The sequence below is a fragment of the Pezoporus flaviventris genome, unplaced genomic scaffold, assembly GCF_033815535.1.
Source record: "Pezoporus flaviventris isolate CSIRO_AGI_PZ_B2104156 unplaced genomic scaffold, CSIRO_AGI_Pfla_v1 ptg000063l, whole genome shotgun sequence".
Lineage (NCBI taxonomy): Eukaryota > Metazoa > Chordata > Aves > Psittaciformes > Psittacidae > Pezoporus > Pezoporus flaviventris.
The window spans coordinates 1,656,222-1,681,381 of NW_026892611.1; the positions used below are offsets into that span (position 1 = coordinate 1,656,222).

The following is a 25,160-nucleotide window of genomic DNA, read 5'->3' on the forward strand; positions in this document are numbered from 1 at the left end:
TCAAATACCTGAGAGAGAAAACCACAGTTTGTGCCCCAGAAACTGCTTTAGGCCAACTCTTGCTTGGGACATGAGTTAAAGTTTATCCCCTCAGGTGGTTTTCTAAAACGCCACACTGTGGTTTAGACACAAATACAACTCGGAACAGAAACAAACTGAGCTAGAAGCATCTTAACAAGAGATTCAGGGTTGCAAGCTTGTGGTTACTCCAGTTACAGCAGGTAGTTGGGATGCTGAGCTAAGAAAAAGGAAGTTAGTGAGATTTCCTGCTCACTTGTGAAAATCATGCCAGTCACAGACTGTGCAAGAGTGGGCAGGCACAAACACTGCCACTTCACAACAGCAAAGCTGCAAGTCCCACAGTTAAACAACATTTTCTCCAGGATTAATTCCTTCCCTAAGTAATGAGGGTATAGATATGCAAGGGAAAAAAAACTCTTCTTGCTACTGATGCTCACCTTGGGAACAAACCCCAGCACACTGCAACATATGACAACCCTCTGGGAGCTACTGGCAACCCTGCCTGGCAAACTGCTGGCCTCCTCTGAAGCCTTCAGCGTTTCCTTGAACATTCCCCAGCTTGCTTCCAACTCAGCTGCTGAAGTCATGGTGATCACAGACAACACTGGTGATTGTGGGTTGTTACAGAATGCAGTGACATACAACGTACCCAAAATTAGGGAGAGGAGGGAGCAGGCGAGCAAAGGAAGAAAGGGATTATGTATATTCCTAATTCTTAGGCGTACCTGCTGCCATCAATGATGAACATTTGTTCTGGGAAGAGCTGCTACCAGTGGAACGCTTAGCATATGAACACTAACCTAATTCCTGTTGGGAATAAACCAATTTCCACTCTCTCCTTTACTAGAGGAGTATTTCAACCTAATAATAAAATATCCACTGTAGCATGTCAGACCAGCAGCTCTCTGGTAGCAGGCTGGAATTTTAAGTCTTAATGCTGCAATATCAGCTGTAATGAATTCTACGTAAACATGACTTGTAAAAATAAGAAAAGCCTTTTTCTTCCCTTAAAGCCATGTATGAAGGAGAGTTTAAAAGGAAAGGAAACGGAGTGGAGCCTCTCACTGCTGGCAGGAATGAGGATCCGCTGACACAGTTTCACTATTCCCAGCCAGTGCAACCCAGGTGACAGTATTTCCCCTGCATTACTCAGCTCAGCTTCACATTACTATTTACCATGGGCCACCACAATAAAAATTATAACTGCTTATAAAACAAGTGAAGAAGATGAGAAAAGGCAAAATGGGATGAACAGACACAACAGAGTTAAACTGTGAACTGCCATAAAATTCCACCAGCCCCACACAGTGAACTCCACTGAATACCAAGACCTGGACAGGAAAATTGGTTTTCCACAGGAAAAACAGATTCATTGAAGAGTTTCTTTAGGATAATCTGTAACAAAATGGTGAAGCTGCTTATTCCATTATTGGTAACTTGTGCACATTCATCAGCTCTCCTTCATTTTTACTTGATTTCCCACTGAAATACACAGGAGTTGGTTTCCAATGTCCTCCTTTATCTGGATGTTTGCTAAACCCTAAGCAGTATTCAAAATAAACTGATCATTAACAAATGTTAATTAGAAAAATGAAAGTCATACTAAAAAAAACTCTGGATCTAAACGCAAATACAAGGAAAAAAGTCCCCACTGAAGTGTACACGTACTCTCTGCGATAAGCATAATGCCCAGAGGTCAGAGATCCTGGGCAACCTCAGCTCCAACAACCAGACACATTGCTGATTACTCCTAAAGAACCAGGTCCCTTTCAACGTTTTATATTTGTATGTCCACACACACAAAGTGCTGCCCAGTTATGACCCATCTGAGAGAAAACACACTCACTGCATTGTCAGCACTCGATTGTAACGCACTCTACCCTCTCTGGGTGCAATGTTCAGCTTCAGTTTAGCACCGTGACAAATAAAGGAAAGCCCTTCATGAAACCAATTTAACTGGGAGGTGACAGGAACCATACAGCAGTTTTCTTTAGCCTTATCATTGAACCGGCTTCAGCTCCCATCTCTGCCAAATCCCACTCAACTGAAGACATTAACCAGGTCAGCGGCACAGGTGCCGCACGCTGTCTGGCAAGGGGCTGGCATCCCCACAATTACTTGCACACAATGAAGCAGTAATCTTTCCAGATCATCTCTCCCAAGAAGCATATTGGGGATGGGAGGAGAGAAAAACAGTGGAAGAGAAGGGAGGGTGGGGTATAAAAAAACCCCAACAAGCAAGAAAGGAAAATGAATGTGTGGCTGCCTCACGGCTCAGCAGATGTCTGTGCGTGATGTACGAGGCTCGGATAAGCTGTCGTAGCCCGCTGCCAAAGAGTGGTAAGTGATTAAAGCCTCCACCAGCCTAAGCACCATATTTAGAGTCCATGGGGTGTTGAAGGTTGCACCCATTCCTTGCTGTGCTGCCAGATGTTGTTGGCTGGTCCTGCTCCCAGTCGCTGTGCGCGGGAGGCAGCAGTTGGTACAGCAAGGAATGCAATCTGGAACGCTTCCGGAGGTGCCGTACATTAAACCAGTGTCACCCATCCTTCACCTCTGCCGAATGCTGAAACAACTCCAATTTGCTGCCACTTCCCTCTTGGGAAATGGCCAAGATACAGTTGTGCCTGGCAGCCCCATTTGTTTTACTCAGGTGATTCTCTTCCCTCAATGACCTCTATTAGTTTAAGTTTTAATTTAGATTAACCCCAGCACCCCAATTAACCAGTGAGGGGAAAAGCTAAGCTGGGACTACTCATATTTCTGAAATCACGATGCATCGAAGTTGAAGTTATTAGAAGGGAAGATGGGCCATTCATCTATTGCTGCTTTTCTTTTACACATGTAACATTTCATGGCCAACAAGCACCTCCCCTGCACAGGTCCACAGGCTGTCAATCGCAGCTATTTCTCCTTGACCACTTCACAGTTTTGTTAAACAAACTTCATTTACTCAGTGTTCTTATGGTGGCCCCCAAAGCTGGGCTTCTGGGTCCACCTGGACCCCAAATTCCACCTCAGTATTATCTCCCTGCCTTACAGATTTGGCCTCTTCAACCACTGATGACCACAAGAGGAGCACTCAGAGCCTTCATAGATGAACCCAGCACCTTCACCTGCCCAAGAGATGTTCCTCAATTGACAGCAGTGCCTGCAGAGATGCTCCTACAGTAAATACACAGCCTGGAGAAGAGCTTGCTCAGTACAGAGTCCTGGCTCTGAGGCAGGCTGCCTTGAGTACATCCCTCACAAACATTAAGTATTCACATGGTCCTAATTCTGCACTAGGTGAGATCTACTGCAAATATTTGTCTTGGACAGTAGGGTTGGAAGCGTGTTGAAAAACTTTGTTGGAAGGGAAAAAAAACCAGCAGCATTAGAGTTCCCTGTATTTCCCTTCTGTAAAACACAGGTAAGAATTGGCAATTTAATAAATCCTTTATTCACCTTTAGTCCTGGCTCTGTACACGAAACCTCAAATTTTAGAACTATCCAAATGCTTCTGGTTAAATCAGTTAACAGAGCACAGGCACGTGGCAACAGCTCTCTTCCACTGTTCTAACACTTTCCTAGCCACTCTAATGCTATTCAGATCAGAAAATTCAGCCTTTCTAATGTGATAATGGTACTTGTTTAGTCCTGAAGTTAAAGCTCTCTGTGGATCATCAGAATAAAATTGGGTTTTGTGCAGTGGGGAAGGACTTATAGTGAATCAGACTCCTCAATATATGGCCATTTCCGTAATGCATAAAGCCGGCACTCTCATTTCTTAAATGAAGCACAAACATGAGGTTTCCCTAAGCTGCAGCCTCCATGCACTGGGTGCACATTCTTTGTGTCTAGGAATTTTGCAAATAAAAAGAGTAACTGGCCTAAACCCAAGCTGGCACAATACCAAGAAAAGTCCTTGCAGCTTCTTCATTCAGTAGGTAGATGATTTAGGTTGAGCTGAGAGTAACTCAGGTGCTCTTGAGGATCTACCAGACTCGTTTTTCATAATGGGACTCTACCCACAGAGAACAGTCACCTTTAGAGACTTCAGTCATTTTTCTCTGGTATAGCAACATTCACCAGCAAGAACAGAGATAGACCTTATCCTGTGGCCCTGACTCACTCAAGTACAGCAGTAAGTTTCCATCCACAGTGCAACCTTAAGCTCATGCAGCCATATATCAAAAGTTGTGAGTGAGGTCCTCTGAGGTACCTACAGAGATTCCAGGTGTTAAAGAGTAACTGAGTTTCACTGGTAAGAGAAATGTAGAGCACAGAACCAACCACATTAGCTCTGTAAGTATTAAAAACCAACTGGAGCCATAATTTCAACACAGATTTACCATCACCTACCTGGTGATAAAAGTCATCGTCATCAAATATCTCCTCATCTATGTCCTTCAGGTGCCTGTTGGACTCTGACTCAGGAAGGACTTCCTAGAAGCACAAAGGAAATACTGAAAGCTCATGTGTGTGTAATTCTGTCCCTAACTCTGATGACATCACGTGCAGCAGCTTGTAAACACACTTGAAGACAGGAAGGCATGGAGAAAACCTCCCAACATAACAAGCTGTTAAGGACTAGGAATACATTTAAAGGCAAAGCAGAAATGCTGCCAGCGCCGAAACAGATTTATGAGACCTTTACTGGGAAATAAATAGGACTGTGCAAAGTCTTTCTGGCAAAATACTACAGATATTTTTAATGTAATGGCAAAAATACATCTTGCAAGTGCAGTAATTCTGCATGATCTCTCAGAATCGAGTATTTATTCATTCTTAAATACTAAATTAATAACAAGCTTACTACTAATATATTCTGCAGGTTATATGCAGTGTGACTTCAGAAGTGACTTTCTGGGTTAAAGATTCTAAACTCCAGAGTAAAACCAGCTCTGTAGCCACTACCTGAAAAAGCAGATTTAGTGACAGCATCATCACTTCAAAGAGCACAGAAAGAGCACAATCACAGACAAAACCTCATTTTCCCCTGTCCAGAACTGGCACAGGAGATAACACAAACACCATAAAAATGGAATGGAAATGTCGACATCTTCTTCTTAGCCATTACATTAAAGGAATCAACACTTGGGTATCTCCTCCATAAACCTCACACAAACAAGAATATTACCTGCTAAAGGCTTGAGCTAATTGTTTTGCAGCGTTTCTCTGCTGCTATAGGGTGAGTTATAGAAAGAAAAAGCCCTTACCAAATTTTCAGGCAAAGACTCAGGGATGGGATGAGTTTCCCGTTCCTGCTTCCCCAGCACTGTATACACGGATCGCTTGGTCTGTGTCCGCCGTAGTAATCTCTCTTTGTCCATCATAATATGATCAATCTGAGTCAAGATTGAACGCTCAAAGGCACCGAAACCCTGCAATAACATTAACTAGTGTCAGATAATGCAGAAAGCTTTTCCTCAAGGCAGCAGTGTTCCTCTATCTTTCCATGTCAGTGGATAAGCAGACAGCATTCCAAGAGGAGGGGGCCTGGGTTTCGTTGCAGGGATTTCTGCTAGGATATTTTATTTGTTCTCTCTCTCTCTCTCTCTCTCTCCCTTCCCAACCTGAGGCAACCTGACGCCTGGCTTAACAAAATGCCTTTGCTGTTCTGGTTCAGATTAACTTCTCAATGATTAATACTGACTCACAGATGTTAGCAGACCCTGGATCTCCGGGTGAAATGATTACCCACTGCATTAAAGTGTACACTTCATGGAGAAGGAGAGCCACAAAAGTCCCTAGTTCTGTTATAAAACACAAACAGCTTGCTGCTAAGCACTAGTGGCATTTTCACAGGGCTTACTTGCTGCTGAAAACTGGCTATGATGAGACTGGCTACTGGGAGAACACCAACATTATCCAAGAATTTTTCCCAAAACCTGGGAAACCATTTGCCCCTGAAAATGTTTTCTACCCATCTGCTCAAAACAAAGGAGAAGAGCTTATGCCTTTGACATCTGAGGGTTGAGTTTCTTTCAGACTCCTGTAAGGCTGGGGAAGACAGCATACTTGTGTATTTAATTCTTACTGCTGTAACTCTCAGCTTAATTTGGAACATCCATGATACAGAATTTCCACATCAGCTTGTTCCCCAAATCTCTGCTGAACAGTAAGCATGTGAGCACACATTAACAAACACTTGCCTTTCCCACTTTGCCAGATGCCAGCTTTGTCTTCTCATGCCACTTCTGCAGGACGCTGTTCCGATAGGTCCTGAAGTCAGCATAGCGCTTGGCTATGAACTCTGGGTACTCCTCCAGCTTCAGCTTTCGCTTGGGGAGGCTCCTCCTCTTCTCCTGAGCCTTATCCACTTGCTCTTCATCACTACTGCTAGGGATTTCATCATCACTGGAACAAAACCACACAGATTAACCACCCTACACCTCTCTAAGGAAACATGTGAATTCTTAACAGCCCCTTCACTACCACCCATGCTCCTTCCACACCATGGTGAAATTTATGGTAAAAGACCCAAGTTTTAGCTCTTTCTGTTATCAGCAAGATTACAAACCAGATGTTTGTTCAGAGTAGAGCAGCAACTGAGAGCTGAGAGAACAGCAGAGAGGGAGGATGGGATGGTCAGGAAGGTTCTGCATTGCCCTGTTTATTGAAGAACAAAAAGATTCCAAAAGGTCCTGTCTTGTTTTGTGGTTACCTCTCAGTTTTGGATTGTTTTCCGTCTACCAGATGCCTCGTGCCTGGGTATTGATAAAGCAGCTCATCCTGAAGCTCCACTAATACTTTCATCAACGCCTCCAGGGCTTTACAACCTGCAGAAGAAGAGACACAAGTGACCATTTCCCACCGGTGAACACTTAGGTTTGCTGCGCTTAGCTTCTCATCGTGAATGTGAATTTCTGCCACAGTTACTGCCTGTCCCATTAACTGTTTTTCTCTTAAAGATGTGTTTTTATCTTCAAACTGATTTATAGCTGTTAATGTCAACCACCACCACGCTGGGAAAAAAAAGGGAGGCAAGGAGGCAGGACTGCCTCTTAAGCATCCACCTGGCTGCACACTGGGAATATACTGAGCTAGCGTTTCATCCACAAACATTCCAAACTGTAGAGCCTGAAGGATTAACATACTAAAGAAGCAAGTACTATGTGCAGAAGTGTCTGATAACACACACATATGACAACAACCTTTCTTGCTGACTCACCCATTTCTCTCCTCTGTGAAGCTCTGAAGCAGATGCCAGCTTCTGAATAGTATAAAGCAACACAAGGGAAAACGTGTATGTGTACATCTCATCTAAACCTGACCTCTGACCTTCCTTTCTTGTATATAATGTGTATGTTATAGGGAGCAGGAGGAAGGCAAGAAGAAAAACCAAACTCCTGCAGGGCTGTGACTACCACTGGTTTCTGTGCCACTGTGCTCACCACACAGGAAGTGTAAGAAATTAGACTGTAAGTAAAATTAAATGTAGCAAGATCTGATCTATGGGGGACACGTAAACAATGACCTGGCAAGTTTAATGAGGAGATTCTGATCAAAAAAGAAGAACTGCAGGCTCAGAGAGCCTTAGAAAGAAAGTGAAGAAAAGACTCGGGTGGAGAGGTGTACAAAATGATTAATATGTGGTGGGAAGTTTAGTTTTACAGGGATGAGTAGCTGCTTTCCAGGGTGTTTGCAGACACAAATGCTGAATGTAGATCTGATGCTGTGTATCCAGAGGCTTTGACAATTTCCCCCTATGCAAATGCAGAGAAAATGGTCTCTGTCCAATGATCTTATGCTCTCCAAGGACACAGAGTTGCAGCTGACTGTGGGAGGGGTTAACTGCACACTGCTGCAGCATCTGCTCTTTAAAAACAGTTCTTCTGTGGTGACCAACAAGCCTCCCTGCAGCACGCTCTGATATAAAACAAGTGTTTGTCTGGGCCTACACAAACTCTCCCTTTGTACATTGCTACACATCAATCACAGCTCAGCTCTTACAGGTAAAACACTTGGCACACTTCTATCCAAAAGCCTAGGCTGAACTTCATACAGATTCATTTCTATTTACCTGCCTCTGGTGCACTACCTTCTACTTTTACAAAGAAGCACTACAGGAAGGGGAAAACGGGCCCTGCCTGGGGGAAGGTAGCAGCACATGGCTTCAGGATCTGTTTTCTGGCAAGACAGTGAGTGGAGCTGCTCTGCTTAACCCCCAAATCTGTTTCTTTCTTTGTAGTTACCATAAAAGAATGGAGAGAACTTCTCACCACTCAACTCTATTTCTTTTTTATAACAGAGGAGCCAGAGATCATGGGCAGAGTGAGCAGCAAATCTCCATCAGCTAGACAGAGACACTGCAAGCAGAAATCAGCCCAGACATTCAGAGGTCTCAATCTCCCACATGTTACCACTGTGATATTGCTCAGTTGTCACCATCTTCAGATAGATTACAGCCTGACCTCAGTAACAGGAATGTCAAGGAGAAGATGCTTTAAGATTTTTGTTGTAGATCAGTTGTTGGACTCATCCTTCCCTGGCTCACAGTTCACTACAGACACATTCTGCCCCCTTCTCTATGTAAACCTATTAATGGATTAGGTTTGCTGTACTTGTAAGAATCATGTGTTAGCATCAAAACAAATCCAAGAGACAGACAAAAGCCCCTTAAAAATGCATGTATTGTATGTGCCTGCAGCTAAAAGATCCCTTGAAAAAGGAAAGTGCCCCTAGCCCAGCCTCAGAGCTCAGCTTGCAGCAGCAAAATCTTCCCAACTGCAACACAGATGAATGTCTCCAGAGCTTCCCAAACTGTTTATTTTCTCCCTGTTGCCTACCCTCCAGCAGCTAAAGCACCCCAGGCAGCTTTGATCCTGTCAATTACAACCGGAGTAGCACTTCAGCTCGTCTGGGCCATGGTCAGCAGGCAAGGAATAATCTGCACTATAATGTGCTGGGGTAAATATTCTACCTTAGATAGACATCATTGTCAGAACTGACACCTTTAGCACTGGGCTGTATATCACCAGCAAGAAACACCTCCGGAGTGTCTGTAGCGAGACACTAAGTTGTAAAAGTCACTTTTAAGAGTCCATGGGAGCCCCTTCACTTTGTGTTCAGGAGTGAAAAAGTTGTTCCAGGTCCACCAGACAGCATATCAATCCACCAAGAAAGCTGGGAGCCAGCACCAGTAAATCAAAGTGTGCCTTTCTGTTAATACTCTCTCATATGTTCTCATTTTATACATCCCTTCACCCAGTCAGAAAGTAGCCCTGGAGTATTTAGCTCCATTCAGGGATAGCACTGCCATGTATCAAAGTGTCAGGAGACCCACACAGAGATGAAATCTGTCCTACTGCTCTCAACCCACAAAAATCAATTTTGTCAATGCCAGTGCTTACAGACAAACTGTCTGTGCTGCTGGCATCCCCTTGTATGTGCACATACATGTGGAGTGGCTCCTGGTACCATCCCCACCAGCCTCCTCCCTTCCTCCTGTGCCTCCACTGTCACTGAAGCCTGAGCACCGCCACACTGGGGACTCGCAGGGAACATAGCTCTTGTGCTCACCCATCACTGTAGGTTCTGCCTTGCTGTAGAAATGCTGCTTCCTGCACAGAAAAATAGCTGTGCTCTTATTCCTGACCTCTAAAAATGGGGTCTCATTTCATCTTCCCAAGCAGCTGTGGAGAGCAGCAGCTGGTGCAGAGCAGCGGGGACTGGCCTCATGTGGAGACACTTTACGTTGATGGAAAAAAGCCTGTGCCCTCAAGGCCAGGCTGTCAAAGGTATTCACAGAGAGCCAAACAGTGGGATTCCCAAAACTGCTCCACCCAGAAAAGCTCCTTGGTGCATCCAGCCAGCAGATTTGGGGTAAGATAGGGAGGGAATCCTAAAAACTGGGGCAAAACTCCCTGAATTTTTAACTCCGTGGCTGCATGTTGCTGGCACCTAACGGGGTGTGATGGGGTGGCAGTGCTCCCTTGCAGAACAGTCTCTTGCTTGCTACTGTGTACACACTATCTGCAAACAGAAACAGGAGCATCCTTACTGTGATGTACCAGCAGGAAACACCACACACCCAGGCCACAGCTGAAATTCAGAGCCCATGCCAAAGCTGGGAATTAAATTACTTCCCCCCCACCTCAATTAAATCTGAGGCTCTGGCATCACAGGAATAGCATCACATGCCAGCTTTTAATTTTCTGTGTATCTCCACAGGCTGTATGAAGTGCTCACACAGGAAAACTGGAACACGGCTGGTGTTTGAACCACGGTTTGCAGAGCAAAGCCAAGCTGCCAAATATTGTGTGAGTTCCTTGTGCCACTACCATGGGGAGTCACCAAGTCACCGCTGCCCAGGGCGGGTGCAGTGCCCCACTCAGATAAAAAAGGAGAGGAATCAAACCTCTTCTACTTTAATATCTGCACATAATGAAAAGCATCTTTATCAGGTACACCCATTTATCCCAACGTTCAGCTGAAGAGGGGGAATTTTCACTCCTTTCAAACGACTGCGGGACAGGAGTTAAACTACAGGTCACAATGGCACTCGATATGCTGGCCTGAGAACAATACTTCTCATTCAAATCCACAAGCCAGCCACTTGCACTAGTCATCCCCAGCAATTAATCCCCCCCGAAACACGTTTGATTAAATCTTTTCAAGCAAATCCTTTGCTTTGCTTTTGTTAGTTCACTTCTTGTCAACATCTATTAAAATATGCCTTTAATTCTCCCACAATCTTAAAAAACACCGATTCCACTGTCTTCAACTTTAATCAACTGTATGGCCGGCATTTTTCATTTCATAATAATGTGCTGTTTGGAATTCAAGAGGCAGGCTCAACATCAATCATTCGGCAAGAATTTTTCCACTGCAATAAATATGCAAATGAGGAGAGGCAGTCAGTCGTATTTCAGGCCCGACTTGCCAGTGTTTTAAAAAAGACACAAATTTATTAATTGCCGTTGGCCAGCGGAATCCTATTACTTTGGGCATTGATTACAAAGCTGTGTGAGTGATTATTGTGCAACTCGCAGGCTATCCAGGCATGAGGAAAAATTATTAAAGCAAGGCAGAGATTATCAACTCGGAATAACAATAAGCCTTAACATTTTAGGCCTCTAACTTCTTCAACAAAGAATTACGCCACAGCTCCAGTGTATCATAATTCTGAAGTCTGTCAGTATTACTTTTGGAGCTTGCTCTATATTCCCAACAGCAGAGCAACATTACCCAGCTAGCAAAAGGCGGGGGGAATTCCTCCAGGTATCACATCTTAAGCATGGGGCTTTGGACAACAGCTTCCCTAGCATTCCCGCTGCGTTAACTCACTGTAGGAGGAACAACGCGGTGCAGGCAGGACTTCACTATCTTCAGTTTTGCACCGCTGTACATCCTGGTGCCAAAAGGCTACTGATAAGTCTAAGACAGATGCCACAAGAGCCAGCATAGGCTAAATTATAGGCTGGGTGCGAGCCCTTTGGCAGCGGAGAGTGGATTCTTTTAGAGGTGGTGGCGAGTTAAACACATGTATCCAGAGACCTGAGCTGAATCCTAGCACAAAGTACTTGTAAATCTGTCCAGATTATTTGGGACAATTGGAGTAACATTCCCTTCATGCTTCCCAAAACACGAGTTTGTGAAATTTTATCAAATGATAGGAGGAAAAAGGCCAACTTTTCTGCTGATTGCAATAAAAAAAGTCTGCTCCAAACCGAAGGCCCAATTTGCTGGTTCCATTGGAATGCAAATGATGCAAAAGCCTTTGCAGAGGGGAAAATTGTATTCCTTCAGCACAAAGGAGCCAATGCTGAAAACCCCTTTCACACCAGCAGTTCAGCTGACTCCCAAAGAGTTACAGAACAGACTCAATTTAGCCCTTTCACTCAAATATTACTGCATTTGGCGGCAAGGACAACAGGATCAGACATTGATGAGTTTGCTAAAAGTAAAGAATATAACTAGATGCAACAACAGAATAAAAGGTTTGGTATTCAAGGATTTTATTAGTGGGGGCTGGGGGAGGGGGAAGGCTGAGAAGGGAGAGAAAGAGAAACCCTTCCATGAAGTTCATGCTCTACTGATTCGCCTCCACCGGCATCTTTTGATATCAGCCTATACCAGGGAGGGGATGGGGCTTTAAAAAATGAGATTTATAAAACCTGATGTTTTACATTACTGTAAATGTAAAGAAGCTGACAGCACACATCCCATCTCTGCCAGGCAAGAACCCCCAGGTACACAGGCAGGAATGAGAAAGGAAGAGGAAATGTGAAATTTCATAGTTATCTAGATATTAAGGCCAGAAGAGAACATTAGCCCATCCAGACTGACCTCCCCATATAACACCAGGCCATTCATTATATTTATCATGACAAGCACTGAGTTTCCATCTCAAGGTAACCAATTGCCAATTAATCCAAGTTAGCTGACATTTGCACATGCTTGTCTGGATGCACTGCAAGCCTTTGTTCCCCTGTATCTTGTTTGTGGAGTACACAGACTCACACACACAAGTATTTAGCTAAACTCTATTTAATTAGCTATTAATTATCTTTGGAAACTCAAGTGCAAGCAAACCTATTTGATGTGCTTAAAGTATGGTGTAATTCCGCGGTCCAGAGTTGGGATGGTATGGACTCTTCTACCACTGCCTGCACTAGAAATTAAGGCAGCTTTAAATAAACCTCAAACACCACTAGTGTCCAACCCATATGGCTATGGAGTTTACCCGTTAAGTGGGAGCGTTTCAGTTTTACCACATCTGTACAAGAGAAGCAGACAATTCTGTTCAAAAAGACTAATTATCACATGCTAAAAGCCTTGGCACCCCCCCTGAGGAAGGGCAAGATGGGTTTTGTCAGAGAAAACCCTCAAAAACCAGACAGAAAACACAAACTAAAACTGCATGTTAAATAAATAAATATCCTGCACTTCACCTTCCACACAGGATTTGTGAACAATTCACAGCCAGCAACAAAAAAACACGAAGTATCTTACTGGTACCTTGCACAGCCCAAATCCTGCACATCACACACATACCGTCGCCCACCTAAACATGCACAAATAACTGAGCTCCAAAAATGAGACCTGTGCCTTTGTCTAAAGCTTCTCACTTCATCTCCCTTCCCTCTCACTCACTGGCATGACACACAATGGCCACCCATGAGCAGATCATCCTTTCTGACCCCAGTTCTTACCAAAAGCTCTCCACAGCATAGGATCATTACAACAAAGTCTACAAAAAACAGTCTGGTTCATTCATTTATTTCAGTTGAGAGAGAAGTCTTCATTATTGTCAACAGGCTTTGGCTCAGACCCAGAAAGAGTTGAATAGATTCTTCATTAGATCAGAGAGAAAAGGTGAAATTTGGGGACACCTGCATCCACATCCATTTAAATCAAATTCAGCCCTGCATGGACTGAAAAGCAGGATGGGTTTTGTATTCAGAAAGTGTCTAGACTAATACAATTCAATTAAAATGAACTACCAGTTTTAAGTAGGCTAGATCTGATCACAATAATTTACACTCAGGCCTGAAACCCAGTTCTGCTGTCACACATTTGCACAGGCTCCCAGTAAAAATCTTCAAAGCAAGAACGCATTTAAGTCCATGATCTTGCCTAGCACCAATTAATCCTGTAACTGCTCTGTGCCTCTGGAAACTGTGCAATCTGCCTGTGCCTCAGTTCCTCCCCCACTCCCCTGTGACACCTACCCTGCTCTGTGTTAATGTATTATCATCTCCAGATGTATGGGTGGATACAGTTTAGTTTTAAAAGCCATCCACAAATAGAGATGATGATAAAATTACAAGTGAATTATTGGCAGCTGATTCCTGCACAGCTTCTCTGGAAAACCCAAAGTCTATAAAGCACATTTCATGTGACAGCTTCCCTCTAACCAGATGTGTAAAATGACAACCAGGTGAAGGCAAGGAACAACCCCACCAGAAGGAGGATGCTGCACAATTGGAGAGGAGGACACCTTGCCAGATACATCCTCTCTTACAGGAAGTGGAACAGGCTCTTTGCTACTTAAGGCAGACTTGATCTTACTCAGTCAATGCTTAACCAGCTTCTTCAACAGGATTTACCTGGATGTCCTACAGAATGTATTTGTTCATTTTTTTAAAGATCAGGAACCAAAGTAACAGAACCCAGACAAAATCCTCTATTCAAAAGACACTAAGAACATACACTAAAGAGATACCGAATAAAATCAGTCCTGAGCTCCTTTCCAGCAAAATATTACAGAAGCAACCCAGAAGAAAATGAAGCTATTCAGTTGTGAAGCATTCATACAGAAGCATTTAATATGCAAGAATGTAAAACCAGAAAACACATCACATCTTTGGAGGTCTCCTGCTGGCAATGAATGTAAGTGGGATTCTTAATCACATCCTTAAGAGGCCTTGTCCACAAATGTGCTGTTTAGTCACAAGCCACAGATACTTGTCACAGGAGCAGTTCACCAACCTGGCAAACCAAGAGTCTTATGCAGGTCCGCACAGCTTCAGGTGCAAGCACAGTCCTTTACCAGCACACTCAAAACAACATACCTTTTTCCACCCCAGAAACAGACATTTCTGGGTCAAAGTGTTTCAACTGGACCTTACATTTGAGGAACAAAAAGTCAGCATCTCCTCCATTTCCAGAAGGCAACAAGCACCCAGACCTATACAGCCCCAAGCAAGGCCTGCAAAGTTTATGTGCTCCTTTTAGCTCTACTTTTCAGTAGAACATAATTAAACATCAACCCTTGGCTAGCTGCACCTGAGATGTAACACCTTAAGGGAATAACTAATCAATGTGTAATACAGATTCTCCAGCAAGTGACTCTGAGTTGCAGAAACTGGCCACAGTAAGAGTATGAACAGTGAGCCGTTTCCTGCAAACCTTATGTGTAGCTCACACTCATTTCCCTCGTTTCATCTTTCTACATTTTTCTTTTGAATCAAGTTTCTTCCCAGCATCCTATTTAAAACATATACTGACCAGGCACTGTACTGAGAAGTTGAGGCTGCTGCTCCATTAATACATTTATAATCCAAGCAGCTTTGGGGATACTGGCCTTGCAAGCACATGGAGCATTTCATTTGCTTTTATCTGATTCACTTTATTCAGGTTTATTTTCTTACTGATCACAAACTTTTGTATAACTTCTCCACAGCTCAACAAAGTGCAAAGAACAGTTAATATTTGTTGTCCCCACTTCTGTTCCTTCAGTGAGCAAACCCATTCTTCCACACCCTGCATATCTGCCTCTTACCAAAACCAGTATTTCCCCCATTTCTCCAAAACAATTTATCTTGAGCTTATGCTAAAGAACAGCCATGTGGTATTCCAGAGTTTTCTCTTAATCCACTGACAGACAGAGTCAAAGCAAAAACACCTACAAAAATTAAGCCAGCAGTTTGCATTTCAGGCACCTACTGAACTCTTAGGAAACATATACACATGAAAACATACACAACTACTCATCCCTTTAAAGTCTTGCCATTTCCATCAGGATCTTGCAGAATCTCACCTGGGTTTCTGCCTGCTTTTAACTCATCTCACCAACTAAAACCTGAAAATAACATGTTATAGTATTTAAAAGCCAGAATTCCCAGCTCTTTGGGAACATAAAGTACTAGTCAACAAAACATTCCCAGCTCAGTATTTTCAACCAGAATTATCTTTAGACAAAGTAATGCAAATAGCAGGAACAGAGCTACACATCAGTACTTGGGAAGCCCAGCTACAGAGGGCACATGGAACAACAGCTTCTAGCCTGCGTCAACTGAGAGAGATCATTGCTTAAAGCTCTTGTTGCCCCCCTGCCCCCCAATTAGCTGCAGGGTTTTTGTCACTGTATCAAGATTTAACAGAACAAGCCCCAGACGTAGGAACTGGTTAAATCCTGACACTGGATGTGGCTTCACTGATGTTGCTTCCACCTTTTCTTTGGCTCTTTCACAGTCTTGAGGTCATTTTTTGTGACATTTTCCTGAGATCCACTTCTAACCTTCCTCCCCCTTGAAAACACACGCACAAATATGAATGGCAGGCATGCAATCTGCACAGAGCCACAGCACAGAAACTTGCACCTTGCACTCTTTTTCTATGTAAATAATGCAAGGATCCTGCGGGAACATGCCAGGGATTGGAATTTTTAATTAATGGGTCTCTTTAATGTGCAAATCAGGAGCAGGCTGCAAATTCTGACTTGCATTGATTATGAAAAACATTAATTGAACGTGCAAGACCCCAAACAGAGGCAACATCTCAAGCCCTGGACTAGACTGGAAGATATGGTGCAAGAGAATACAAATGTATCTTGAAGAAACAGACCCTGGGCAGCAGCACCTCAGGAACCTGAGCTGTGGGAGCTCACGTGCGCGGTGCATTAAACATTTGCGCTCTGCTGTGATTTCAGCATTAAAACCCACTCTAACTTGCTCCATGGATGCAAACCAGGAATAAACAGAAGCTCCATGACCACAGTTTGCTCTCCAATTTGTATGTAAAAAGTGACAAAAAAAAAAATATCTGGAACGTAATTAAAGATTAAATAAAAAAAAAAGGAGGGGGAAAGAAAAAGTAAGACAGCGCAAACAAAGCAAGGCTGTCTCTTTAAACAGAAATTCATCCTATATAAATTATGGCCATAAACTTTTCCTGCAGTGCAGCCTAATTAATTCTTGTTCTATACACAAAGGGAAATGCTGGGTGACAAATGGGTGTGAAGCCTGAAAGCTGCCAGGTCTGCAAAACATTTTCTACTTCAATTTATAAGCAATTTTGCAGTAAATCATCCAGCAGAACCTGAGATCTCAGGAATCCAGAGTGTCCAAACCATGGGGCATCATTAAAGAAAAAAAAAAAATTACAAAAAAAAAAATTAAAACACTAGAGGCTTTGTAACCTCTACTCTCAAAATTGGGAAAACAAGCATGACCTTACTGCGTTCACTCAGATTTAGCTTTGAAACTGCAAATGTATAGAGCACTGCTGCCTGCTCTTTAACACAATTATACTCAAACCTAAGGGGATTTCACTACCACCACTAACCGCACAGAGGGTTGCCACAAGTGGGATACAGCAAGGAGACAAATACACGAAGGACCATTTTCCACTTCAAAAAATTCATCCTTCTTGTGAGCACAGAGCAGAGATTTCCTGAGAAATGGAAGAACTTGGGATAAATCACTGAGTGCTCTGGGACAGCTTTCAGAGATGCAAAGGACCTGTGCAGGTCCTCAGAGAGGTGGGTGCAGAGACCTCTATGCACTCCTGTCTTCAGCAGGCTACAGAGCACATCCAGAGTCTGAATTTTTGGCACCAACTGCTTTGTGCAACATCAACATGAAATCATTTCTTCCTGTTCAATGAAAGCATGCCAAATTTCTGTAGTGGATTTGGAAAGGAGCTGAGGCTTGCCTGAAAGGGGAGTACTATCCTGTCCAAAACAGTGTCAATGTCATGATTATCCCAAATCCTGTCCAAGACCAAAGCGCATCACATACAATGAACCACCTCAACATTCAGTATTTAAAGTCCCATCTTACTTTACAGGACACTCATCTTTCAACTTACTCATGCACAATTCTTCTATTTTTTCAAGTCTGGGGAATGGGATCCTACTCACCCAATGGTAGCACAGAAGGGATGAGAACTCACGAGTATTTACCCAGCCTACTACATGCCCATTCAGAACCAAGTAAGACAGTTTATTAAATATATTATGATGTATACTTTCAGAATTACTTAGTTTCACCTCCTGAATGGACAGGCCACAGCCCTGCTATCCAGGCAGAAGTTCTGGACTTAAAATGTAGCACAGCTCAGCCTGCACACTGGGTAACGCTCTAGCTGTTGATCAGACATGAATCCCTCTCACAAGGCCTAACACAGCAAGAGAGAAACAGGTCTTTGCCACGTAACACCAACTATATCCCTAGTCTTTCAGAAGATCTTCATGTCTAAGTTTACTCTTTATTTCATGCTTGGCACTTTGTAACCTCTGGAAAGAGCATCTTTGCAGGACAGTGAAAGACAGCTGCACTGCATGGTAGTGTAGCTCATCAAAAACTAGTTTATTGTAACCTACTCCAGCTTTATTTTCTTCCTGTCTTCACAGATGAAATCCAGAACACAAACCTAGGCTACCAGGGACATCCGAGTACACTACCGCAACTTTCTGTGATAAGACTAAGAGATGAGAGTGGGGAGGAAACTGCTGGGCAGTTACTAACAGTGGATTTTGCTTCAGTGTTCTGAACAACTGAAAGATCAGCCTCCCTGCTGTACTGCGTACAGTATTATACTCCATGATCTTGGATGTATTTTGCTTATGGGAAATATCAAAATGTCAACCATTGTTTCTGTTAAAGGTCTTTAATGATATTGCATTTTAGACCTGTAATGAAACATGGTGCTCGGTGCAGTTTGTAATGCATCTCATTAAATACATTAATAACATGTATTTCACTGAAAGGTCAGCTTAGTATTGTTGGGAGTTTGCCTTTTTTCCCCTTAATCACTTAATTTAAAGCAGCAGAGCTAAGTTTAAAATGTAACAGATCTCACCTGCTGTAACTCCAGATAAGCTGATTAGCTGCCATGTTCAGGTGAGGTATACGCCCTAAGATGGGAGTCTACACCTGGTGTAGGCACAATGATGGGGAAAGTTCCTAATCCAGTTTTGAGATGAATTGTGCCAGGCCAGGCCAAAACTGTCTCAATGCCTCTTGATGTTCATTAATTTGTGACTTCTATAAAGTTCATTAATTTGTGATTAACGCAATCAGAAGACAGCATGTCAGGGAGAGACACCAATACCTGCAGTCATTAGTATTTGTTCCTAAGGATAACGTACCAGACATTCATCTCCCTGTGCATTTAACTCCAATAAAAAAAGGTGTCTAATTCTAAAAATTAAATAGACCCACAACACAGTGAAGTACTTTGCAATTACCAGCTGGAGCACGCAATTGTATTTGCCATATTGGAGAATCTACTACAAATCTCACCAGATCAATATCATTAATAGTGATCCTAAGAAATAAACAGATAAAGCAGCTCCAAGCTGAAAAGGTATTTGCTGCTGATTTAACAGCACAGGCCCTCTCTTATGGGCTTCATTATTCCTGGTTAAGGCAAATTTTTGTATTCACTGCCCCAGCACAAAATTGCTACCACAAGGTGTCTCTGGACAAGGTGTCTCTTTGTCTGGGGTAGAAAACAGGTGGAATTTCATTAACAATTAAGGCAACACAAACCAACAGCTAACACAAGACACCTGGAACTCAAAGCCCTCACCTTCCTATTAACTCTTTCCTACACAGGCAAACCATACTGGCTACAGTAGTCTAACTAAAGTAGAGAAATAAAAGAATTCTTACAGTTCTCAACAGCGTTGTCAAATTCCTGTCCACCTTCCTTCCTGAAGGTTGGGTAAGTGTCTGGCTGTGGAAGCCGGTTGACTGTTACAAGCGCCTTCTGCATCTTGATTCTCCCTTCCAGTAGCTGATCCCACAGAGCTTTATAAAACAGAGAAAATAAAGCAATATGATCCTGACTGCAATTCTAGAATCCACAAAAGAAAAATCATCTTTTTCCTTTACTGTTTAAAAGTACATTCTGCACATGGGGGTTTGATCATTTAATAGGACAGACAGGAAGAAACTGCAGTCAGTATAACATTTTCAGAAGAAACAGAAATGGCATCAGCACTCCCACTGTGGTAACTCCCCATCCCCACCAATACCACAAGCAATTTACTACTGGTTCAGTTAGGCCAGTGGATAAATACACTTCATAACCTGAGATTTTGTAGCAACAGTGACACCAGCTTGCCTAGCAGATTTGGCAGACCATTTGCAAATGTGACTAGAGCTGCTGTAGCATGCCCATGCAGTATGCTAACAGCATGTTAACATGCTGAAGTGGTTCCTAACATGGCCAGTTTCTATGATGTCAGCAATGTGAAAGGCTTGACAAAATACAAGGCAAATGTGTACAAACCTAGCTGATTCTTCACTGCTTTTCCTTTTTCTACTTCTTCAGTCTCTTGTCCTTTTGAGAATGTCATCACCCCCCCATCATCTTCGTGGTCTTTGGTTTCTTCTACACTGTCATGGCTTTCACTCTCATATTCCTCCTCATCACTTCCTTCTTCCATGCTGGCATCATCTTCATCTTCATCTTCCCCTTCACTGATTCCAACATCATCCATCCCCTCTGTAAATTTCTCAAAGTCTGTGATGTTCTGGAAGCTGAACTTTGATTCCTTGGTCTTGGCAGACGGATCTGTCTCTTCATCATCTTCCAAGTCATCCTCTTGGTCACTGCCAGCACTGCCCAGCTTCTCCTTTGTTTTAGTGCCTAAGCTGCCATTCTCTTCCGAATCCTCGCTGCCACTGTACCAGTCATCTAATGCTTCTTCAGCTAATAATTAAAAGAGAAAACAGTTATTTATTTACCAGCAAAATACGCCTTTTTGCAGCCCGCATCATCAACAGTTACAGGTTTGGCCTATTTGAGCTCCAAACTCCATTTTATCATCATACAACATTACTCCTGAATTTCGGGAAGGCACTTCAAGACGTCCAACCTAAATGTACCTGTTTATTGCCCTGTAACAGGGACCTAAAGTTTGGCATCTCAGCTCACACGGCCCTAGCTCTGTAGTTAACTAATAGTTAACTACTCAAATTTCAACTAGTCTAGTGAAAAGGGGAAAGAAACGGCATTTCTTACCGGATCCTTCTTCAGATACAGCATCTCCCCAGAGTTCTTCCTGCAAAGCTTTGCGGGATGTTGCTTTTCCACTGTACCTTTTATCAGCTTCCAAGAGAGAGGCTGAAGCTTTTTTCCGTATGTTACCAACAGGTAAAACGTCATCTGCAGTTTCATCCTCAAATCTGTCAATCACTTTAGCAACTGTAGCTGTGGGGAAAAGAAAAAGGGGGGGATGTCTAAAATGAACTGAATTTCAGACTAGAACCACCAGCTGCAGGAAGGAGTCATGGAAAACTCCCCATGCTCCACAAACAAACATATACTGCAAAGGTGAGCTGGATAGCAACACAGCCTCACAGAGGAGCCTGGCTTTTAGGCCCTGAGAGCTGAATTCTTTCTTTTGAATGAACATTGCCCACATTCACTCTTTCCTTCCTGCCTCCTCTTTAGAGAGCACACCTGAAACTAAGCCTGCCCAAGCGCTTCCAGAGATTCATGAGAAATGCAGTCCTCCAGGTGCAGGGCTCAGCAAAGTAGGACTGCCTTCACTCCATGCTTACAGAATGAAAGAGGAAGCCTGCAGTTCAGATGCACTTTGGCCTCTTGCTACACAAAAATACATAAACACTTCAGAAAAGCTAAACAGAGAAAAATCATTTCCCTTGGTTATTACCCTCTTTCATACCCATCTTCTCCAGAACACAGGTACAGAGCAGTCCAGCAAAGAGAACACACCATACCAGCCCACCTCCCTATTTCCATTCATGTGCAAGACACCCTGCATGCAAAATTACAGGGTTAGCTTTGTTCACCCAACTGAGTGATCCAAGTGGCTGAACATCGCTAAGTGCTCTTTTAATGTTCTTTGGAAATGTAAATGTCTCACATATAGTGTTTACCCGAGGCAGGGGGGAAGGAAAAAACATCTGCTCACAACCAAAGCAGGTCTAAATACAGTCAACCCAGCTACAAGAGATGCAGAGCACAAAGGAGTGAATGGGCAAAAGGGGCAGACCTGTGGCGCTCAATGAGTCTTCTGGCACTCTCTGTCTTGGCACCCCTGATGTATGAAACTAAACCATGATTATTAAAATGGGGAAGCATCTCTGCCGACTACGTTAATTTCCCAATGGTTACTAAGAGGTTGCTTACAAGACATTATTGCTCTCACACAGATTTGTACAGAGGATCCAAGCCAGCTGGCACATTTACCATGAACAGCGCCTAGTACCTCCTATCACCAACCAGTGCCAGTGTGTGAGGGCTAACTCACAGTCTCCAGAGGCGAGTGCAGGAACCTGGGACAAGATGTCCTACAGAGGAGCCCTACCCCATGGAGAAAATGCTCTGGAGAGGGTAAGCCAAGGAATCAGCAGGCACCAGCCTGGAAAGAGGACACCGCCACCTACATGCCATGGGAGAAGGGATGGATACCAAAAACCACAACTAAGGCAAAACCACCTTGGTTAAAGATACAAACCGAGACTTGCCCGTTGTTTGGCATCAGACAACACGTGTGCAATGTGCTGAGCCCTACTCCGCGCACACGGAATGTGTACAGGGCTGTCACCAGCGGCCCGGCCTCCCAGCTCCCTCAGCCGGCCCGGCCGCGCTGCTCCGGCAGAGGAACCGTCCCGTCCCGTCCCGCCGCTCCGCTGTTACAGCTCTCTTCTCCTGCAGATTCCCAGCCGGATCTGCTCCCAGCCCGGCTCTGCACAGCCCAGCCCGGCCTTGGCAGGCCTGAGGAAACTCGGCGCTGAGGCGACTCCAGCCCGGGGCCCTGAGGTAAACCCGCTCCTGAGGTAACGCCGGTCCCCAAGATGGCCGCTACCCCTGAGGTAACTCTGGTCCCCCCGGCCATGGCCCCGACCCTAAAGAAACAAACCCTGCTCTCTGAAGGGGCCCTGAGGTAACGCGGGTCCCCATGAAGGTAACTCCGATCCCTGAGGTGTTCCCGACTCCTGAGGGAACCCCAGCCCGGGCTCCTGAGGGAACCCTGGTCCCTGACGTAGCCCCTGCCCTCGCAATGGACCACCCAGGCGCGGTGCGGCGCGGCGGGCAGCTGCGAGCCGAGGGCCGCCCGGCTCTGGGAGCACAGCGGGGACACGCGGCTCCCAAAGGGGGCAGATCGAGGCGTCCGCGGGGATGACGGGGTCCCGTCTGCGGCACCGGACCGGGCATGGCCGAGCCACCCCCTCGACTTCCTCCGCCACGTGCGGCCGGTCCGGCGGCGCCCAGCAGCGCCCATCGCGCCCCCGGCGGCCGCGGGTATTAAACCCTCCTCCCGGCCCCCCCTCACCTTCCTCCGCGTCGTCCTCGGGGTCGCGGAAGCTGGGCCGGGGGTTGAGCAGCTCCTCCAGCTGCTGCGCTAAGGGCGCCGCCATCTTGTCACGGCAGGGAGGAGGGAGAGAAGGGAGGGGCCGCGGGGCGGGGCTATACAGGGGTGGAGCCATGCGGGGCGGGGCCTGAGGCGCGGGGCGACGGGCAGGGTCCTAGCTCCCGCCCGCCCGGCCGTAGGTGCCGGCTCTTGGTCCCCCCACTGATGGAGGATAACGATAACCGCATATCCGAGCTGTGGGAAGCGGTGTGATGAAGCTGAGCAGCACTGGGATAACGGTATAGTGGTATAAAAGCAAAATCCTAATATATAATATCAAATACTACAACTGCTTTAACTCACATTGCGCCTTTTTAGCACTGGTGGCTGCACAGACCTGAATTAGCTCTTTCCTTGTTCCATATGCTGAAGATCCCCAGCCTCTGCTGGAGCCAGGGTCTCTCTTAGAACGGGGGGTTCATAGTTAGCCCCAGACCTGGTACACAGACAGCTCCTTACACCAGACTTACACCAGATGGCTCCTTACACCAGAGTTACACCAACCTCACCAAATCCATACCAGCACCAAAGCTCCTGGGGTGCTTTTGCCCAACTCTCACCTAGAAGGAGCAACGAAGTGATGGAGAAGTGGCCAGCCAAGAGCATTAATGAGAACAGGTTCTTGGGTTTGCCACCAGCAGCTTCTCCAGGCTGCTTTGTGGGGTGAAGTGACCCCAAAACACACAGGTGGACCTGGAATTAGGGAATGCCAATGGGAATTAGCACATACTTTGTCACAAGGGAGGAGGGACCTTAATCTGCATCTTGGATTCAAGTTGCAGACACAGGTTTGAACTTCAGACCCTACAATGAACAGCTTCAGGGGGTCAGCCTGGACTCCAGGACCTGGGTTTTCCACAGCTGGCATTGAGATTTTCCCCAGGAAGGTGCCAACAGCAACCTGCAAACTTGAGCTGGTTTGAGCCCTGGCTGGGAGAAGAGCTGCGTAAGCTGCTGCTCATCCCCTTTGTGTCCACTCAGGACTCTTACCTGCTTTTAAAGGCTCTACAAATGAATCCGGACCTGGTTTCTAATTGGGATGCAGAGCGGTGGGGGCTGCACAGGTCGGGGTGCTCCCGCAGCAGCATTCAGTGCGGGCAGCTCTCCTACAGAGGGCAGAGGAATATCATTAATTATCGCAGCCATCCATGCTCCCGCCACCGGGGTCCTGCAGGGGATGGATGGGAAACACCCCAACGTCTCACCCCTTTCTCACACGCCCCGGGGCCTCCCCCTGTAAAACCATATGATCTCGGGTAGTGCACAGACAATATACAATTCAATGTTTATAAAAACTAATATTCACTGAAAATCACATTTCCATCACAAGCAAAACCCTTGGAGTTCATGCTGTTGAGCATCTCACTCCTTCATACTGTAGTTTGTATTTATTTCATCACGCCGTGATTGACAGGTATAATGCTCTGCATTATATACTATGTGGGTTTACCATTGCTCCAGCAATGTGACATTAAGCACTACTATCATTTGTTTTTCATTAAGACATGGGTTTATAAACCAGGAAACCTGAAAACCAGGGGACGGGTACTGTGTGTCTTCCCTGGCTTTGCTTCTAGGTCTTTCTTTTTCCTTTGAGTTCGTAGGTGTTTTATTTCCAGAGTAAAAGATGCCATTGCAAACAAAGGGAGGAGCCTGGAGAAATAAATCTACGGAAAATTAAGGAGCAGAAACAAGTGAAACAGGAGTAACGAACCACTCACCTAAGCAAAGAACCAGTGCCAAGAACCCCCCTGCGTAACTGCATTTTCAAACCTCTGCACTCTTAAAGAGTGAAAAGGGGATGTTCTCTAACCTCACGAATAATAAATAGCCCTGTTAATAAAGGAAGAGAGAGGCTTTTAGTGATGGTTAAATACTACATACCCAGTATAATTAATAAAAAATACACAGTGAGCTGCATTACTCCTTTGGAGTGAAAAATGGGCTGCTTAAAGTCAGCATTGTTTTTGCCCCTCACGCCAGCGAGATCAGGATTTCACCCACTGAGACTAATGGGACAATGGGTCGGTATAAATCCCAAATCCAGCAATGCATTAAGATTCCTGTATGTACAACTGCAAACTCTAACAGA

The 25,160-nt window shown here is 44.7% G+C and overlaps 1 protein-coding gene and 2 long non-coding RNA genes across 6 annotated transcripts in view; 1 reads left to right on the forward strand and 2 right to left on the reverse strand.

Annotated features, from left to right (window-relative positions):
* Positions 1-23,089, reverse strand: part of AATF (apoptosis antagonizing transcription factor) — a 49,008-nt gene extending 25,919 nt beyond the window's left edge. For all 3 annotated transcript variants that reach the window (XR_009746353.1, XM_061470017.1, XM_061470019.1), the window contains exons 1-8: positions 22,991-23,089; positions 20,710-20,898; positions 19,975-20,397; positions 19,353-19,490; positions 6,671-6,785; positions 6,159-6,363; positions 5,223-5,387; positions 4,366-4,449 (exon numbers count right to left, since the gene is read on the reverse strand). Coding sequence is in view for 2 of the 3 variants with exons in the window: in XM_061470017.1 (XP_061326001.1) it covers positions 4,366-4,449; positions 5,223-5,387; positions 6,159-6,363; positions 6,671-6,785; positions 19,353-19,490; positions 19,975-20,397; positions 20,710-20,898; positions 22,991-23,075 (1,404 nt within the window). In the remaining variant the exon portion in view is untranslated. The remainder of the gene's footprint in view (positions 1-4,365; positions 4,450-5,222; positions 5,388-6,158; positions 6,364-6,670; positions 6,786-19,352; positions 19,491-19,974; positions 20,398-20,709; positions 20,899-22,990) is intronic.
* LOC133277853 (uncharacterized) lies at positions 21,737-24,988 on the forward strand. Its single transcript, XR_009746371.1, has 2 exons — positions 21,737-22,476; positions 24,688-24,988. It is a non-coding gene; the product is annotated as an uncharacterized LOC133277853 (long non-coding RNA).
* LOC133277850 (uncharacterized) overlaps positions 23,230-25,160 on the reverse strand; it is a 210,146-nt gene continuing 208,215 nt past the window's right edge. Inside the window, exons 4-5 of one of the 2 annotated variants that reach the window (XR_009746362.1) lie at positions 24,790-24,901; positions 23,230-24,174 (exon numbers count right to left, since the gene is read on the reverse strand). This is a non-coding gene — a long non-coding RNA (uncharacterized LOC133277850). Of the gene's footprint in view, positions 24,175-24,382; positions 24,902-25,160 lie in introns of those variants that run through there. The other variant, XR_009746363.1, reaches the window with a different exon arrangement.